This window comes from Nomascus leucogenys, chromosome 12, assembly GCF_006542625.1.
Source record: "Nomascus leucogenys isolate Asia chromosome 12, Asia_NLE_v1, whole genome shotgun sequence".
NCBI lineage: Eukaryota > Metazoa > Chordata > Mammalia > Primates > Hylobatidae > Nomascus > Nomascus leucogenys.
In genome coordinates, this window is record NC_044392.1 from 27,488,213 (window position 1) to 27,509,381 (window position 21,169).

Sequence of the window (21,169 nt, forward strand, 5' to 3'; positions counted from 1 at the left end):
AAAGTCTTAAATTCAAGAAAATTAAAATCATATCCTGTATCTTTTCTGACCACAATGGTATAAAACTAGAAATAAAAACAGAAGGAAAAATGGAAAATTCAGATATATAGAAACTAAAGAACACAATCCTGAGCAATCAATGGGTCAAAAGGAAATTTAAAATATATCTAAGACAAAACAAAATGGAAATACAACATACCAAAACTTATGGGATAAAGCAAAAGAAGTTCTAAGTAGGAAAGTTTATATCGATAAATGTCTAAATTATGGGGAAAAAAAGACCTCAAACAACTTAACTTTACATCTCAGCAAACTAAGGGGAAAAAAAACTGGACCCAAATTAGCATATGGAAAAAATAGCAAAGACTGGAGCAGAAATAAATGAAATAGAGAATAGTAAAACAACAGAAAAGATGCACAAAACTAAAAGCTGGTTTTTTGGAAAGATAAACAGAACTTGACAAAACTTTAGCTAGAATAACCAAGAAAAAAAGAGAGAGGACTCAAATAAATAAAATTACAAATGAAAGAAGAGGCATTATAACTGATACCACAGAAATACAACAGATCATAAGAGACTATTATGAACAACTATATGGCAACAAAATGGATAACCTAGAATAATAAATAAATTCCTGGAAACATATGACCTACCAAGATGAAATAATGAAGAAACAGAAAATCTGAAAAGACCAATAAAGAATAAGAAGACTGAATCAGCAATAAAAAGTCTCCCAGCAAAGCCAAGCCCAGAACCTGATGGTTTCACTACTGAATACCACCAAACATTTAATGCCAATCCTTCACAAACTCCTCCAAAAAAAATTGAGGAGGAGGAAATACTTGCAAACTCATTTCATGGGGCCAGCATTACCCTGATACCAAAGCCAGACAAAGACATCACAAGAAAACTATAGGCCAGTAATCCAAATGAACACAGATGCACAAAAGTTCTCAACAAAACACTAGCAAGCTGAAATCAACACCAGAGTAAAAAGATCATACACATGATCAAATGGTATTCATCCTTGGGGTGCAAGATGATTCACTATACACAAATCAATAAATATGATAAACCACATAAATAAAACATAAAAATCATATGATCTTCTCAATAGATTCAGAAAAAGACAAAATTCAACATCCTTTCATGATAAAAATGCCCAGGAAATTGGGTCTAGAAGGAATGTACCCCCAAAAATAAGAAAGGCCATACATGACAAGCCCACAGCTAACATCATTCTCAAAGGTGAATAGTAACAAGGGTGCCCACTCTCACCACTTCTATTCAACATAGTACTGAAAGTCCTAGCAGGAGCAACTGGGCAAGATAAGGCATCCAAATTGGAAATGAAAAAGTTAAATTGTTTGTAGATGGCATGATCTTATTACATAGAAAATTCTGATGACTCCACCAAAAAAAAAAAAACTGTTAGAACAAACAAATTCAGTAAAGTTACAGGGTACAAACTTAACATTCAAAATTTGCTTATATTTCGATACAAAATTAACAAACTATCTGAAAAATAAATGTAAAAAATAATCCCATTTAAGTAGCATACCAAACAAAAAAAATCCCTTACAAATAAATTTAACCAAGGCAGTGAAAGATCCATACACTAAAAACTATAAGACATTGGCCGGGCACGGTGGCTCATGCCAGTAATCCTAGCACTTTAGGAGGCCAAGGCAGGCGGGTCACCTGAAGTCAGGAGTTTGAGACCAGCCTGGCCAACATGGCAAAACCCCGTCTCTACTAAAAGTACAAAAATTAGCCAGGCGTGGTGGCAGGCGCCTGTAATCCCAGCTACTCAGGAGGCTGAAGCAGGAGAATAACTTGAACCCAGGAGGCAGAGGTTGCAGTAAGCCAAGATCATACCACTGCACTCTAGCCTGGGCAACAAGAGCAAGACTCCATAACAAAACAAAACAACAAAACAACAAAAAAACAAAACTGTAAGACATTGATGAAGGAAACTGAAAATGATACAAATAGGTGGAAAGTTATCTCATGTTCATGGATTAGAAAAATATTGTTGAAATGTCCATACTATCCAAAGAAATCTATAGATTCAATATGATCCCTATCGAAATCCCAATGGCATTTTCCACAATCCTAAAATTCATATAGAACCCAAATATCCATAGCAATCTTGGGGAAAAAAAAAGCTGGAGACATCACACTTCCTTATTTCTATATATTACAAGCTATAATAAGCAAGACAATAGTGTATTGGCATAAAAACACACAGACCAATGAGACAAAACAGAGCCCAGAAGTAAGCCCACACATACATAGTTGTGTAATAAATGATGATAGGAAAACTAGATATTCATCTGCAAAAGAATTAAAATTAGACTCCAATCTTTTATCATTCACAAATATTAACTCAAAATAGACAAAAGACTTACATTTAAGACCTGATGCCATAAAACACCTAGAAGAAAATACAGGGGAAAAATTCCTTTACATTGGTCTTGGCAATTATTTTTTGAATATGACCCCAAAAGCATAGGCCAAAAAAAGCATAAATAAACAAGTACAACTACAGCAAACTAAAAGACTTCCGCATAGCAAATATTCAACAAGATGAAAAGGCAACCTATGGAAGTGGGAAAATATGTGAAACCATATATCTGATAAGGGGTGTGTGTGTGCATATCATACAGTTCCATGGCAGAAAAAGCCAAAATTAAAAAATGAACAAAAAACTTGAATAGACATTTTTCCAAGGAAGACATACAAATGGCCAACGGATACATGATATGGTGCTCAATATCACTAATCTTCAAAGAAATAAATGCAAGTCAAAACCACAATGAGATATTACCTCACACCCATTAGAATGGTTATTATTGAAAAGACAAGAAATATGACCAGGCACAGTGGCTCCTGCCTATAATCTCAATACTTTGGGAGGCCAAGGTAGGAGAATCAGCTTAGCCCAGGAGTTTGAAACCAGCCTCGGCAACATGAGACCCCATCACAAAAAAAAAAAAAAGACAAGAAATAACAAATGTTGGTGAGAACAGAACCCCTGCACACTGATGGTAGGAATGTAAACTGGTATAGCCAGTATGAAAAACAGTACAAAGAGTCCTCAAAAAATTAAAAATAGAGCTACCACATGATCTAGCTATCACACTGCTGGGTATATATCTGAAGGAAACAAAATCAGTATCTTGACATATCTGCACTCCATGTTCATTGCAACATTATTCACTAGACATGGAAACATGTCTGTCAATGAATGGATGAATATATACACACATACTTGCACATAATGGAATATGACTCAGCCATAAAGAAGAAGAAAATTCCGTCATTTGCAGTAACATGGGTAAAGGTGGAGAGCATTATGCTAAGTAAAAAAAAAGCTAGACTAGAAAGACAAATACTGTATGATCTCATTTTTAACTAGTCTAAAAAAGTTAAACTCATAGAAACAGAGTAGAATGGTGGTTGCCAGGAGATGGGGTTTGGGGGAAAAAGTGAGATGCTGATCAAAGGGTAAAAACTTTCAGTTATAAGATGAATATGTTCCATGGTGACTATAGTTAACAATATTGTATTGTGTACTTGAAATTTGCTAAGATAGTAGTAGATCTTAAGTGTTCTACACACACACAAAAAGGTAACTTATGTGAGGTGACAGATGTGTTAACTAACTTGATTTTGGTAATCATTTCACAATATATATGTATCAAATCATCACATTGTACACCTTAAGTCTATTCCATTTTGTCAATTATACCCTGAGATGAAAAATTCATGAACTAGGTAGAGATAACTTAAAGTATGTGTAAAACCTGTATACTAAAAGTGACATAACTGCTGAGATAAATTAAAGAAGAGCTAAATAAATGAAGTGATATTCCATGAGATAGGCCATGTTTATTGAAGACTCACTCTTCTTAAGACAGCAACTCTTAGATGACAGGTGCAGTGGCTCACGCCTGTAATCCCAACACTTTGCGAGGCCGAGGAGGGTGGATCACTTGAGGTCAGGAATTCAAGACCAGCTTGGTCTACATGCCAAAACCCCATCTCTACTAAAAATACAAAAATTAGCCAGGCATGGTGGTGGGTGCCTGTAGTCCCAGCTACTCGGGAGGTTGAGGCAGGAGAATCACTGGAACCTGGGAGGCAGAGGTTGCAGTGAGCTGGGATGGTGCCACTGCACTCCAACCTGGGCGACAAGTTGAGACTCCATCTCAAAAAAACAAAACAAAACAAAAAACAAAACAGCAACTCTTCCCAAAATCATATACATATTCCAGGCATTCTCAGTCAAAATCTGGGAATGCATTTTTCTTTTTTTTATTATTTTTTAGAGATGGGGTGTCCTCTGTGGCCCAGGCTGGAGTGCAAGTGGCATGATCATGGCCCACTGAAGCCTCAACCTCCTGGGCTCAAGCAATCCTCCCACCTGAGCCTCCTGAGAAGCTGGGACCACAGGTGCGCACCACCACGCTTGGGTAATTTTATTTTACTTTTTTTTACAAACTGAGTCTTGCTATGTTGCCTACACTGGTCTCAAACTCCTGGCCTCAAGTGATCCTCCTGCCTCAACCTCCCAAAGTGCTTGGACTACCAGTGTGAGCCACTGCGTCCAGCCTGGGCATGCATTTTTCTACAAACTGACAAACTAATCCTAAAATTCAGATGGAAATGCAAAGAACCCGCAACAAATAAAACAACTTTAAGAATGAGAAAGGTTGAGAAGCTTACAACACAGACTTTAATACATAATATAAAGTTATAACGAGCAAGACTGTGTGGTACTCACATAGAGTTCAATGGAAGAGAAATAGTGTCCCAGAAACAGACTTATACATCTACAGTCAATTAATTTTAGACAAACTAATTCTATAGATAAGAGTCTTTTCAACAAATGATGCTGGAACAACTGTATACCTATATGAGACAGGTGTGGGAAGATGACCTCAAGCCTTCATGCCATACATACAAATTAACAGAAAATAGATGATAGGCCTGAAACTATAAAGTCTCTACAGGAAAACGTAAAGAACATCTTCACAACCTTGAGGTAGGCAAAATTTCCTTAGATAGGACACAAAAAAAGCAAAAACAATAAAATAAAATATTAATATGACTTCATCAAAATGTAAAACTTCAGTTCTTCAAAAGACATTATGAAAATAAAAAGGCAAGCCACTGTCAGGAAGAAACTATCTGAAATATGTGTATCTGACAAAAGAAAATATATTCAGAAAATATAAAGAACTCTTGCAACTCAGTAAGACAAACAAAAAGTGGACAAAAATTTTAGATAGACATTTTATAAAGAAGATATATGAATGATTAATAAGCATAAGAAAAAAATACTCAAAATCATTACTCAATGTGAAATGTAAATTGACATTGCAATGAGATACATCTACACACCCCTAAGAATAGCTACAATTTAAAAGACTGACAATACTAAGTGCTAACAAGGATGAGGAGAAACTGGGACACACATAATACTGCTGGAGGGAAAATAAAGTGGTCAAGCACTGTAGAAAACACTTTGGCAGTTTCTACTTACCATACCACACAGCAATTCCATTTCTTGGTATCAACCCAAAAGAAATGAAAATCTACGTCCACAGAAAGACACAGCAGCTTTAACCACACTAACCAAAAACAGAAACAACTCAAATTGCCAACATATGATCTAATAAATGATGGTACAGCCATAGAAAGGAATAACATTCAACAATAAAAAGATTAACAACTGACATACAACATGGATGGATCTCAAAAGCATTGTTACATGAAGAAAGCTTTTACATAAAAGAAGCGTATGATTCCAGTTACTGTAATGACAGAAAGCACATCAGTCATTGCCTGAGGCTGACGGTGGGAAAGATTAGCTGGCATGGACACTATAAAACTTTTAAGAGTGAGGGATCTTAATTTTGGTGGTGATTATTCATGTGTATAAATTTGTCAAAACTCATCAAAATGTACTATTAAATGGGTGCATATTACTGTATGCTAACTACCTCAATAAAGTTGATTTAGAAAAGAACACTGAACGTGGACCCAAAGTTTCACATGGCCAGGGGCCTACTTGCCTTTCACCATCAACTACTGTGCTTCCCAGGCTTTCTAGTTCTCTGGGCATTTATACTTGGTGTTTCCCACTTACACCTAATTAATGTCTACCCCCGTTAAACTCAGGTCAAAGTGAGAGGTGAAGCCAGCTGGGCTTCTGGGTTGGGTGGGGACTTAGAGAACTTTTCTGTCTAGCTAAAGGAGCGTAAATGCACCAATCAGCACTCTGTAAAAACGCACCAATCAGTGCTCTGTGTCTAGCTAATGGTTTGTAAATGCACCAAACAGCACTCTGTAAAAACGGACCAATCAGCACTCTGTAAAATGGACCAATCAGCGCTCTGTAAAATGGACCAATCAGCAGGACGCAGGCTGGGCCAAATAAGGGAATAAAAGCTGGCCACCTGAGCCAGCAGCAGCAACCCGCTAGGGTCCTCTTCCACACTGTGGAAGCTTTGTTCTTTTGCTCTTCACAGTAAATCTTGCTGCTGCTAAGTCTTTGGGTCCGCACTACCTTTATGAGCTGTAACACTTGCCGCGAAGGTCTGCAGCTTCACTCCTGAAGCCAGCCAGACCAGGAACCCACCGGGAGGATCAAACAACACCAGACACGCCACCTTTAAGAGCTGTAACACTCACTGCAAAGGTCTGCGGCTTCACTCCTGAAGTCAGCGAGACCACTAACCCACTGGAAGGAAGAAACTCCGGACGTATCTGAACATCTGAAGGAACAAACTCTGGACACACCATCTTTAAGAACTGTAACACTCACCGCAAGGGTCCGTGGCTTCATTCTTGAAGTCAGCAAGACCAAGAACCCACCGGAAGGAACCAATTCCAGACACAAAAGGACTTTCTCTACTTTACTTTCCCAGCCTCTAATTTCCATCCTCTTGTTAAGTGCTCTCCTTGCTCCCAGTAAATGGACAATGAATGAAATGAAATGCCATTTGGCCCTGAGTGGACACTAAACAGGAACAAAGCAGACTTTCATACATCCCCCCCGCCCACACATAAAGTCCTGCTATATTTGAGAGAAGAAAGCTGCCAAGAAAAAACAGTTTGGGAATAGGGCATCTCATGTACTTTGGTGTTGTCCCCAGGAGTCTGGTCTAATCCTGTCTGGGTACAGGACAAGTTCTGGTTTCATTCAGTAAGTCCAACACTCTCAGACTGAAAGAAAAAGTTCTAGGTGTCTAAATCATTTAGAACTGAAATCAATGCATTCTCTATTTCTTTAAAGTAGTAATGGCCTAGACCCAGATTTTCAAAGGTTACTTTGAATTGCATTAGGTAATCACCTAATTCATTCTTTCTACCAATGTTGTATAGTGTAGACCAACATCTCCAGATTACCATTAACCACCCCAAACCAACCCACCTTCTGGAGTTGTAGAAAGAAGCTAGTCTGGCCTTACAGCAGCATATTCTGGCTTAAGGTAAGGAGTTATAGTCTCGGGTCTTGCAATAATTACTTACATGAATTTTAACAATTACTTTAATCTCTCTGTCTCTCTCTTTCTCCAGGCAGACAGTCAAAAGTACTAGAACTGGGAAAAACCTAACATTTTCTCAGAACTCTAGGAGGTATAATTTACATTATAATTTATAATTTGTCATCATTAGAAGAATGACAACTTTCTACACAGCTCCAGCCCCTTTATTCACGATTATGCAACTATGAATAATTCTTTGGCTCAAAATGAAGAATTATTGGATAGTCATAACAACTAAGCTATTTTTTTTAAAAAGAAGGATGGAGAGGAAGGAAGACAGGGAAAAAAATCTCATAATAAAATATTAAAAGATGCTCAGGAGACTGAAGTTTGAATATTGCTCACATAACCTTCATTAGAATATGCTATAAAAGCAGTTCACACAGTAATAAAAACTGAGTCAAATAACAGCCATAATAATTTTATGAAAGATTTTTTTAAAACCACGATAATTTCCAAGTACATAGTATATGAAGCCGAAATGCGCCATGGCAAGTTTTTTTTATATGAAAATGGGTAAGAGGCTTCTATATTTGTTTCCTGTGCTGGTGGCTGCTTTTATCACACAGCAGTCCACATATTATAGTATATGAGGCAGCAAGCATTTTAAAACTTGGGAGAATGGAAGTACTAACAAAAACAGCATATAAAAGATGTTCATTATTCTAATGGAGCATTTTTATCCTGATTTTTTAAAAACTCACACGATTAGCATTCGAGTTATGTTTCATTATTATCTGCTTCCTTTGCTATAATACAAAAGTTACATATTTTATCTACTAATACTGCCTAATTTGAGGATATCATAGAAACCATAATTTTGTTCATTTAATATTAAAATAATTTTATAACCTCACTGATGAGTCAAACAAGATGTTCATATAATATTGTCTATCTAATATTACAGGTAGAAATAACTATAGAAATTAGGTATTTCTTGAAAACATTTTCATTAAAATTTTATAAGCATATGATATTTCTGTGCACTGCCTTTTTGGTTTTAAGTAATTGTTTATAAAAGGCAGAAACGCTGTTTTATATGCAGAGTCAATATTTGTTAAGAAGGTTCATACATTACAGGTTTCTAGGGAAAAAGTATATAATTATTAAACTAGCTGGGTTTTTTTTAGCTAATATTACCTAGATGTGACTTTTTCAAACACTCTATTGGTTGACTTCAAATATCATTTGATTTCTTTGAGGAACTGTATTGTTTTGCAACTTCAGTTATTATCTTGGCATTAAAAAAGAAGTGTGGAAAGAAAAATGTTTGTTACTATATATGAAGAGAACAAAAAGGTCCTACCTGTTTCAATCTCATGAAGAAAGTCTCTGTGAAAGTCTTTCTGCTGAAATACCAAAATCGCTCATTTGCAGGGTACACACGAACTACTGTCTCCAGGAGAAAGCGAACAGGCTCCACCACCTCTGTGACTACCATATCCACTGCCACAGTCATGTATACTCGCTTATCTGTAGTAGAAATTTTCTGGGTTTTATGCTAGCTTTATTATTCATTGACTACTTTAAACAAAGTTTCCTCACTTATGAAAGAATTAACATTCGTTACAATTGTAATACCTTCTATGTTTATTTTTAAATGTTCTATGAACATTTTGATTAAATAAGTATGCAAGTATTCCAAGCATGTTTCTTAGGAACTAATAATCATAAGTGTCTATTAATAAATCACCTGACAATTTTTCTTTTTTCATTCCCCAAATTAGGTCTTTAATACAAAAATAAAAAATACAATAATAAAGGATATCTTTTACTCTAAAACTATCTGATTTCCCAGAGAATCTCTAGAAAATCACAGGGATTTGTCCCTTCATCTTATAAAAAAGATATTTGAAATTACTAGGTTTGTTTAATGAGTTGCATGGGAAGGACTGTCAAATCAAAAGAGACACTTGGCCTTCTCCATGTTAAACTTGTACACATAAAATGTGATTGAAAGCTGGGCGCAATGGTTTACAACTGTAAAAAACTTTGGGAGGCCAAAGCAGGCAGATTGCTTGAGTCCAGCAGTTCAAGACCAGCCTGGGCAACATGGCAAAACCCCATCTCTACTAAAAATACAAAAAATTAGCTGGGCATGTTTGTGCCCACCAGCTACTCAGCAACTCAGGAAGCTGACGTGGGAGAATCACCTGAGCTCAGGAGGTTGAGGCTGTAGTGAGCTGTGATCGCACCACTGCACTCCAGCCTGGGCAACCAGAGTGAGACTCTGTCTCAAAAAAGACAGGTCACTGATATAAATACTTCCATGCTGTACGCTTCAAGAAAAGTCTCCAGAGATTTTTCAGTACCCTCATTGTTGTAATACATATTTACCCTCAGGAAAATCATTAATCAAAGTTCCAAAGAAATAGTCCTGTGTAGTTTTCATATCTATATATTTCATATATATATGTATATACATATATATGTATATACATATAAATATTCGTGTGTGTGTGTATACACACATATATCAGAGTCCTGACAAGTACTTTTAGACATAACAGTATTTGTCATCAGCCAAAATTCTAGTTATGATTTGAAATATTTACTAGGCCACAGCCTTCCTTTAATTTGAATCTAGAATCATCTAGGCCAGTGTCTATAGGTTTTCTTCAGTTTCACTATGAGAGGTTAAAACATGAATTTCATTTTATTTACTCTGCTTGATACTCACTGAGGTTTTTTATTTGTTTGTTTGTTTTGAGACAGAGTCTCGCTCTCTCACCCAGGCTGGAGTACAATGGAGCGATCTTGGCTCACTGCAACCTCCGCCTCCAGGGCTCAAGCAATTCTCCCGCCTCAGCCTCCCAAGTAGCTGGGATTACAGGCGCCTGCCACAACAGCCAGCTAATTTTTAAAATATTTTTACTACAGACGGGGTTTCACCATGTTGGCCAGGCTGGTCTCAAACTCCTGACCTCTGGTGATCCACCCCCATCAGCCTCCCAAAGTGCTGGGATTACAAGCGTGAGCCACCATGCCTGGCCTCATTGAGGTTTTTGAATCTATGGCCTGGTCATTCCATACGATTTTGTAATTTCCTCATTCCTTTTTAAATATTTTTTAAAATTTATTTTCTTTACAATTTTTAGTTCTCTGTTAAAGGAAAGTCCAAACAACCAAGGCCACCATTAGAAGAAACCCTCAATAGTGTTTTTAAATATTATATAACATTCAGATTCATCAACTGCTTCTCAAATTCAATAACAATTTTATTACATTCTTACTAAATACAGTCTTACTAATAAATACACCTGCCAATTCAAGAGAAACTAAAATTTGTTAGACATTATACTTGACCTGGAGGACCATAGAGAAAGGAGTAAGAATAACACAAGACAGAATATAACATTCAACTGGATCTTAGTGCAGTGGAAAGATCCAAGACTTTTCATCTCTCAGGGTCTAAACTTCTTCCATAAAAATCAAACTTTATTTGATCACAAATTCTATGAGTAATGTGTAATTTCAAGGACATAATTTAGAAATTTTAAAAATCAGGGCAACATTTTTGTGTGGCAGATGAGATAATTTTAAATTTAAAATGTATACTTTGGGTCAGAATATTATAATACACTATTATATAGTTTATTTTAATAGAATAAATTATAAATAAATTTTATTTGTGGACCAAATAAATATTTTATTGCAAAATAAAACTAAACTAGGTGTTACATTAAAAACATAAAAACTATTTTTATAACTTGATATGCAAAATTCTTATATTTTGTTCTTCGAAACTGTCAACTGGCTTATTTTTATCATTTTTGTGGCTTCCTTCTGAACAAGTATAAGAAAGAAGTTACAGGTATTTGCAAGCCTGTCTCCAGAAATAACAAATTGTGGGTCTAAATTTATTTACTGCTAATAAATGAAAAGTTAAATTTTATATAATCTTTTTTTTCTGTTTAGCCCTTATTTTTAGACAGCTTAATATGTGATCAATGTATGTGATTTACATAAATGGTGAATACTCTAAGGAAATGAAAGAATAATTATCATTTTAATACCCTTCATTAACATATTATACTTTCATATCAGTATTCATGAATGCTTCCTGTCATTAACCAAAAGTCTACTGTGGGTATAAACTAAATAATATAAAATTAATGATAAAACAAACTGATCCATTATATTCTAAATATGAATTAATGGTTTAATGACAGTAAAGCATTTAGGGTAGGAATATAACTCGGCAGGTAAAATTTTAAATTTAGTTTAAAAGTAGATGATGAAGGGCAAAAAACAGGCAATTAACAGCTATCTGGATGAAGTAGGAATGAAAAAACACAATGGAACAACGAAAAATGTGACTACTCAACTTTATACATTCTGTTCAATACTAGACATGATAAATAATATGAAAAGTTAAAAAACTAAGAAAAAACTATTTGCTACAACTGAAATATTTAATAGATATTACTAGCATCCCAAAGGCCAAAAGACTGGAGCCAATAATTAATAAATGAAAAACTATAAGTAAACCATAATGCAAAAATAGTTAATAATTTAAAAATATTCAAAATGCCAAAATATTTCCTTTTTATCATTTTCTTTAATATTTCTCCATCACTAGTCTCCATAAATGAAATAACTCTATAGTGGTATATGAAAAACAAAGCCCAAATGCTTTCTCTATAATCTAATAAAATTAATTCAGGCCAGGTACGGTGGCTCACATCTGTAATCCCAGAGCTTTGGAAGGCAAGAAGATCAGTTGAGGCTAAAGGTTCAAGACAAGCCTGGGCAACAAAGCATAACCCCATCGCTACAAAAATAAAATTTAAAAATTAGCCATGCATAGCAGCACACACCTGTAGTTCTATTTAATAGCTACTCAGGAGGCTGAGGTGGGAGGATTGCTTGAGCATGAGAGTTTGAGGTTACAGTGAGCTATAATGCCCCTATACGCTATCCTGGACAACAGAGTGAGACCCTGTCTCTTAAAATAATAACAATAATAATAATTCACATAGCTTTTGGGGAGGATTTTTTTAAATAGTAGAGATTTCCCCCATAGAAGCATAAAGAATAAAAATGAACCTCAACTTCTCAATAGAAAGAATATGTCCACTTTGAGATCCAAATTTTTTTAAAAACATGATGAAACAACATTGTTCATTATATAAAATGTAAAGGAAACAATAAGGGATCTTTTAAGAAAAGTCACCTTTTGGGGTTTCCTCATTAAGTGCCAGAAATATTGGTGCATTGGGGTTCCACATGCCAGTGATGACATAAGCTCTCCCATCATAGCTCTTTCCCATGGATTCCTATAAAAATCCAAACAGTAATTACTGATAAAAGACATCAAAAAAATCACTACTTTAAATTACATCTTACTTTAAGCAATACAACTTATTAAAATTTGGATTTACAGTCAAGCAGGAGCTTTATATTCATTGTAAATTCTTTTCATCCTACAAAAGCATTTATTTAAATATTAAATTCTTCTACAGCTTTCCTCCAGCACGGTTTCTATTTAAAGACACGTACCCTTTAATAAAAGGAGGCATATACTTACATGCTGAACCAAAAAAACATAATATTGTTACAAAGTTATATTTAACTTGATCTTGATGCCAATTGTCCAAATCTCATATAAACATAAGAATGTATATGGTTTCTATTAAAACAATAATATAGAATTAGCTGAAGACAGTTAAACTGAACTAGTAGCTAATCACAGTAGGGGAAGTTAATATTTTTCTTCTAATATTCTAATTTTTAATGAATTCTTAAAATATTAATTGTTTGTAGCAATTAATACCTTTAAAATTAACACTTATCATTTTCTATATGTCAGATATTTGTATACTTTCTTACAATCATAAATTAGTATTAGGAGACTAATTTTTGGTTTGTAAGCAACATCCAAGTGTATTAACTCTCTCCCTCTACTGTTACACTTACTCCCTCTTTCTTCCCTTCTCTCCTTCCTCTTCTTCTCCTCCATTCTTTAAGACTACCAAGCCAGCTCTTGACTCTCACTAAAAAAGCCAGCAACTCCTATGGCGAAAGCAAGGCTACTTATAGCTTGTGTATATGTGTGTGGAGAGAGGAGGGGTAGAGGTTGTCCCATGAAAGAACAACACACAGCATACAAGTATTTCCATATGCAAATGAACAGTATCTACAATATTTCAGTTTTTGTAGCAATTTCCTCACATTATGAATAGAGACTTAAAAGGGTCAGACTAAAACAAAGAGAAAAACTTTTCTTTTTTCATTATTACCCATTCACAGATGTTTCTCTGAACCCCCTATAAAACTGTGTCAGTCATTTGGTAATTACTATGTATATTTTTCTAGTGTATTAGTAATACTTCACTAATCAGATTGTGTAGCTTGAGCACAGGGACCATGCATTCCAGAGATGAAACACACTCAAGGTCACTTGTAAACGAAACCCTCTCAGCAGCCCCAACACACTCATACGTTAATGGTCTCTTTCTCCACTCTACACACACACACAGACACACACAGACACACACACACACACACACAGGCACGTACACAGGCCCCTATCTTCCATCTCTGCTCCCTAATTAGGGCTCCATTTGGAACAGGAATGGGCTTCTGACCCAAAAAGAATTCAATCCATTTCAAGATCAGAACTTGTGGATGTTTGAGTGCTCAAAATCTCTTTCAATTAACAAATACCAAAAAAAGTGGGCAGTCACCAGTGGAAGCTAAAAGGTTTTCATGAGAAGTCAGGCCATGATAGGCCACATATAAGACAAAGTTACAACAATTATGAAATAGGCAAAAAATATATAAAGTACAACAGCGTATTAGAAAACTGTTAAGTGGTAAGAGAAAATGGAGAAAACAAACATAAAAAACCCTTAAAAATTATAAATTATACAGACAAAAAACAAAAGCAGATACTGGGAGGCAGGAAGGGGGGCAGGGAGCAAGTGGAAGAGAAAATATCAGAAATCATCATACATGTAAAACTGTTTCATGAAACTTTTGCTTTTTTGCACATACACCACACATTATGAGTATTCTAGATTACAACATAAAATGTATTTTTAACCGTGGGTACAGCTACTGGTCTAGTGTTAATATACGGTTAATTGTAAAGATCCATGAACTTTCTGAGGAATCTCTAGGACTTTAATTTAAAATTTTAAATTGTGTTCCAGTTCCAAGAAACCTAGTTCTACTGAGTTTTCTGCTTTTCTTGGTACCTTGCTGTTAGGCTTTTCCCAAGTATCAATGACTGTGACGAGTTAATGGGTGCAGCAAAACAACATGGCACATGGATACATATGTAACAAACCTGCACATTGTGCACATGTACTCTAAAACCTAAATAATAAAAAAATAAAAATTAAAAAATTAAAAATAAAAAAAAAATTCTCACTTTCGGCTGGGCGAAGTGGCTCACACATGTAATTCCAGCACTTTGGGAGGCCAAGGCAGGCGGATCACCTGAGGTCAGGAGTTCGAGGTCAGCCTGGCCAACATGGCAAAACCCCGTCTATACTAAAAATACAAAAATTAGCTGGATATGGTGGCATGCACCTGTAATCCCAGCTACTAGGGAGGCTCAAGCAGGAGAATCACTTGAACCCTCAAGGCAGAGGTTGCAGCGAGCCAAGATTGCACTATTGCACTCCAACCTGGGTGACAGAGCAAGACTGTCTCAAAAAAATAAAAAATAAAATTCTAATTTCCGTATTCCTGCAAGTATCTTGACCAAAAATATCCTCATTATTGGAAGAAAATGGAGTCTCTATTACTTATACTCTCCCAAAAAACTAATTGTGTGTGTATACACACACACACACACACACACACACACGGAGTCACCTGTTGCTTAATGATAGGGATACGTTCTAAGGTATGTGTCATTAAGTGATTTCTTTGTGCAAATAGAATACACTGTACTTATAAAAACCTAGATGGTATAGGTGCTACACGCCTAGCCTGTTGCTCCAAGGCTACAAACTTGTACAGCACGTTACTGTACCAAATACGATAGCAACTATAACAATACTATTTGTGTACTGAAACACAGAAAAGGTACAGTAAAAATACATTATAATCTTGCAGGACGACCGTCTGGGAAGTGAGGAGCACCTCTGCCTGGCCGCCCCATCTGGGATGTGGGGAGTGCCTCTGCCCGGCCGCCCCGTCTGGGAGGTCTACCGCAGAGGCCAGAAGCAATGTGGGGGCTAGATGTGGTGGCTCACGCCTGTAGTCCCAGTACTCTGGGAGGCTGAGGCGGGTTGATCACTTGAGGCTAGGAGCTCAAGACCAGCCTGGCCAACATGGCAAAACATATGAAAAATACAACTGTTGGCCAGGCGCGGTGGCTCACACTTGTAATCCCAGCACTTTGGGAGGCCGAGGCGGGTGGATCACGAGGTCAGGAGATCGAGACCATGGTGAAACCCCGTCTCTACTAAAAATACAAAAAAATTAGCCGGGCATGGTGACGGGCGCCTGTAGTCCCAGCTACTCGGAGAGGCTGAGGCAGGAGAATGGCATGAACCCGGGAGGCGGAGCTTGCAGTGATCCGAGATTGCACCACTGTACTCCAGCCTGGGTGACAGAGCAAGACTCCGTCTCAAAAAAAAAAAAAAAAAAAAAAGAAAGAAAAATACAACTGTCAAACCAACGAACCAAGCGACAACAAAACAGGTCTACCCTGGAGTCATACTCTAATTTTTTCTATTTTCCTCCCTTTCTGATCCTTTATCCCACTTTCTTTTTCTTCCACTTCCTTATCCTTCTTCTTTGTCAAATAGAGGATTGAGTTATTATCATTGATCCATACAAAGTCCCTCTCTCATTTTCTTTAATTCCCACCCCCCATTTCTATTCCCCATCTTCCCATGTGCAGCCTTCCTAATATGTTTGATATGCATCTTTTTGTTCGTATGTACTTTTAGAAAATGTTTATTGTTTTGTGTGCAAAATAAAATAAAACAAAATTAAAAAAAAAATCTTGCAGGACGACCTTAAAGTATGGGTCCATCATTTACGGAAATTTTCTCACTCAGCACGTGACTGTTATATATAAGTAATCTGGCCATTTCACTGAAAAATAGATCTTCATTTATAAATAGGACTTTCCTGTCATGATGATCACATGATATTTGGGAGTGCCATAGGAGTAAAAGTATTAATATCTTGTTCTAGAGGGCAGAATTAAGACTAATTAGGCCAAGTTACAAGAACTATGATTTCAGGTGATTATAAAAAAATAACTTTGTAACAACCAGAACTGTCCCTTAGACTTTAACATAAGCTAATGAGTTTCTTTTCATTAGAAGTAGTCTAGCTGAGGTTCAATGTCCACTATGAAGATTAACAACACTGGGTAATAACAAATCACAACTGCTAATCATTGCAAATACAAGCCTCTCATTTGCCCAACTATTTGTTGCAAGTAAGCCCCTTCTCTGTCTGAGAGCATGAATGCTCACAACTCTTTTGATTTAGATATTGACTCAAAGGTGGGGAGGACTGTTCTGAAAGTTAGACAGACATAGTGAAAGGGACTCAGAAGTTTATACCAGTTCTATAATTCTGTAATCTGAATTTAGGTTTTATGGACAAATCTCTGCAGTAATTCATCTTAGTCTTTTAAACTCTGAAAGACCATGATTAATTTGGACCTAGGATCTTAAAAGTTTTTAATATTTCAATCCTCCTAATCTACTTCCTCATGGAATTTTCAGAGCTCCAAAATGCTAATGGCTTGCCTTAGGTAAAACCACTTTCATTACTGATATGTGTTAAAAAAAAAAAAAAGATGTAAGAGACATAGATCAATAGCTAATTTATGTTTTAATAGTCAATTTAACTGGTTGTCCTTACCTGACCTATTCAGGCAGTGCTTCCTCTATATTTCTGTGGCTTGTAGTACCACCAGATACTAAAAAGTTTGTTTCCCACAAGACCATGAACCCACAGATGGCAAGAGCTATATTTTACTTATATGCAAAACCTCATCACTTCACACAACACTTAGCAGACAAACAAGTACCCAAAAGCCTGAATAAACCATTCCTGTACTGCTATAAAATCAGTATTGATATTACCATGAAATTACTCAAAAAAAAGTTGACCTAATTAGTAATGTTTAACTGATATTTGCAAAACACAGCTGAAAAGAAGAAAGCATATAGTGCTTATTATCACTAAATATAAGAATCTCAGTTCAGTAAGAAACTTTATACTTACTCTAAGATGATTATTTTCCTATAACATCTCCAAATCACAAATTAAATGTTTTCACTAACTGCAATATTAGAAGGTATTTCTATTTGAAAGTTAAAACAGCTTGCTACTTTTACACTAAATATCAACTGTTAAATATATATTAACCTTGAAGGCCATTCCTTAAATAAATATTACTCCTAGAATAAGTGTACTTTGCTAAGGACAGGTAATCAAGAAGAAATTCAGAAAGGGAAACGCTTTAAAGAAAACAAAAGTACCCATCACAAACTCAAATTAATAACAGTGCATTAAAATAAATGAAAGGCACCATATTCACTCTGGAGATGCTTGTTATAATCATGTACTTGTTACTACAGGTTCAAAGAAAAGACATCTTTCTAAGAAGCCAAAAAAATAAATGGACATTGTCATAATACAATCCTTTTATTTGTTGCATATGACTGTTTTGGTGGAAATTGTCCTGAATTCCTCTTTCACAAGTAATTTTAAGTTTGCGTTTCCAAATTTAATTATTACTATCACACAGCTGCAAAAAATGATTTTGACAATATGACAAAATTTGTAAATAGAAAATACTTGTCAAATATAAAATAACTATCATCTATACTTGGTTAAGGTGCTTAAGATTATCATTACCATATCCAGTAAATGCATGTCACTGTTCTTCACGTTTCGACCTGGGCTTAATAACATTCCAAAACATCTGAAAATATTGGGGGAAAAAAAGGAGAAATAAGGTATCAAGAATATATAGAAGCCCAGTGAGCAAAAAGCCTTTTTACAATAACCATATAACCTGAGCTCTGTATTTATAAGCTTTAGTTTTTTTTCTAAGAACACCAGAAATAAGTATTTATGAAGATAGATAATAAAATCACACAGAAATAAGTCATCTAAATTTCCAGATCTGTATTTGCATGTAAAATATTACCAATGATAAGAAACTGCCATAAAAGTGGCCATAAGTTGTTAATTGAAAGAAAATATGGTACTGAGATACAAATTAGTTTCTAGGGAGATAAGAGATTTTATTTGCCTTAGACGTATTCCAAACATATAGGTCGAAATCGATTAACCCAGTTAAACCAAAAAAGAGGTTTTTAAAAATAAGAAGATGACACTATGCTCTCTTTGCATCAAACCAGATTAAAAAGAAAGCAAACTATTACCCTGGCCCTCCACAGTCATGTTCACTAAGTAGCATGTTAATACTATATCCTCAGTTTAAAAAAAAAAAAAGTTATACAAACTTTATTACTAAATGTGCTATTAGTGAAGATATATCCAACATATTTTTAATATACTGTTAACTATTTAATATTGTTCTGTGCTTCCTGATGCCAGAGAAGCTTTAGGAATCCCATCAACACTGCTACTTTATTTGTAAAGGATTTGCATAAGCTCTAAAATTCAGCTAACTCTAAGATTTTTATGTTTGTTAGGCTATTATTAATTCCACTTTACATGTAAGCAAAGTAAAGTCCAGAGAAGTTAAGCAATTTACCCAAATTCATATTGCTATATTATAGGTCTCGTAACTTGAGAAGCAATGTAATCTGTCCACAGGGTCCCTCTGCCAACAATGCATACCCACACACAAGAATGTTTTTATTGTAGTTTCCCAAAACTTCAAGATATGCTATGTAACAATTTATAGAAAGGATGAAGAATATAACTACATTAAACATAAGACTTTTTCAATTTCAAAATAGTGGCAGCTAACCACTCAACCACTATTCTGATCCTGGTTGTTTTTCAAAGGTTTACTCTCCTAGTATCATGGCTAATGCTTACATGAGCAAGATCATTGGTCCTGTCCAAATGTAAGCTTAGTAAGGAGTAAATATATACTTCCTGTAAGTGCTTGAGGATCACTTGCTCAAGACTTCCTTCTGGCACCCAAAAATGATCAGGTACATAGCAAAGCTAAAGTTGGTAAGCTCTGAGGATAACTTTTCAAATACAGAGAACAAAATATAATCTACAAGAGAAATAATTATACTCTAGCATTCATAGTTTCAACTATATACTGCTATGATCTCTCTCCTATGAGTTCTTGTAATAAACACTGTCTACTTAAATTAAATAATAATTAATCATGCAATTCACTGTACTATTTCTTATACTACTGCCCTAAATTCTTGCTAAAGAAGAATAAAAGATTTAATTCTTTTTTAGAAATAAAATTTGGACTCTCTAAAAAGTTAGGTCAATGAGAACAGATTTATCTCACACATCCCTACATACTTTGCTTCAGCTTGCATCTCTAATGGTTTTTTGTTTTAAGAACAATGTTCTATATTATAGGGTTTAAATTACAAACCCATTATATAGTCACCATAATAAGTTAACAAATACCAAAGTATGTAAAGAAAAAATAATTTCTCCCTTCTCTCAGCCTCCTTAGGAAATAATGCTAACAGTCTGGAAAGTATACTCTCTTTCTTTTTGTTCTTTTGGAAAATTTAAAGGATTTTTTTATTTTTTAAGGCAGAAAAAGATTTCTTATGTTTTTTTAATTTTTATTTTTTGATTACAAGTGCAGATTTCTTACATGTATACATTATGTAGAGATAAAGTCTGTCTGGGCTTTTAGAGTACCCATCAACCAAAGACTGAACATTGTAACCAATAGGTAATCTTTCAACCTTCACCCCACTCTCCCACCCTCCTACCTTTTGTAATGTCTAATGGCTAATAAAAGTTAAAGTTTATGTTTCTCAAGCACTTCCAGGTGAATGATAAAATTTCACCTTTTCTTAGCATAATATTTCTATATTACATTATACTGCAAAAGTAGCCTTAGAGGTTTGGATTTTTCTTAAGTAGCAATACTCATCACCTTATTTTGATAATCTTTAATGCACTAATCTTTCCTTGGCTTGAAAAAAAAAAAAAGGCCTGCCACCAACCAGCATGACCTTAGAGAAAGCACCTAACCCCCTGGGACTCTGCTCCCTCTTCTAGCAAACAGGAAAGGTATAATACATGAACTTTAAGCACTTAAATTACATAATTATTTTCTGTCAAGCTGTATTAGTCATTTTCAAAATTACACTTCATTAAAGCACATCAGGATTCCTATGGAGGCCAGCAAGATCTGTTAGGAATAATGTGTCAGAAATTAGATAGATATTATTAGTAACATTAACACCTAATAGGAGTATTAAGTGTTTCACTGGGGAGTTCAAAGCATTCAACAGTCTCTTATTAACTCTGTAGATAAGGTAAAAAGCAAATTGCTATCCCACCTATTTTCTCAAGGAGTTTACAGTATAGTGGGGGGGAAAATAAGTAAACAGGCAATTAGAATCTGATATCATTAGTTCTAAAATACCTGTAAGTACATAATATTAACAAAGTATAGAAGAGACATCCAACATAATTTATAATATAGTGA

At 35.3% G+C, this 21,169-nt stretch overlaps 1 protein-coding gene across 5 annotated transcripts in view; it reads right to left on the minus strand.

Annotated features, from left to right (window-relative positions):
- RABGAP1L (RAB GTPase activating protein 1 like) overlaps positions 1-21,169 on the minus strand; it is an 856,710-nt gene that overhangs the window by 734,060 nt on the left and 101,481 nt on the right. For 4 of the 5 annotated variants that reach the window (XM_030823945.1, XM_012511351.2, XM_003258906.3 and 1 more), the window contains exons 8-10: positions 18,406-18,472; positions 12,737-12,839; positions 8,867-9,033 (exon numbers count right to left, since the gene is read on the minus strand). In XM_030823945.1, the coding sequence (XP_030679805.1) occupies positions 8,867-9,033; positions 12,737-12,839; positions 18,406-18,472 (337 nt within the window). The remainder of the gene's footprint in view (positions 1-8,866; positions 9,034-12,736; positions 12,840-18,405; positions 18,473-21,169) is intronic. The other variant, XM_030823947.1, reaches the window with a different exon arrangement.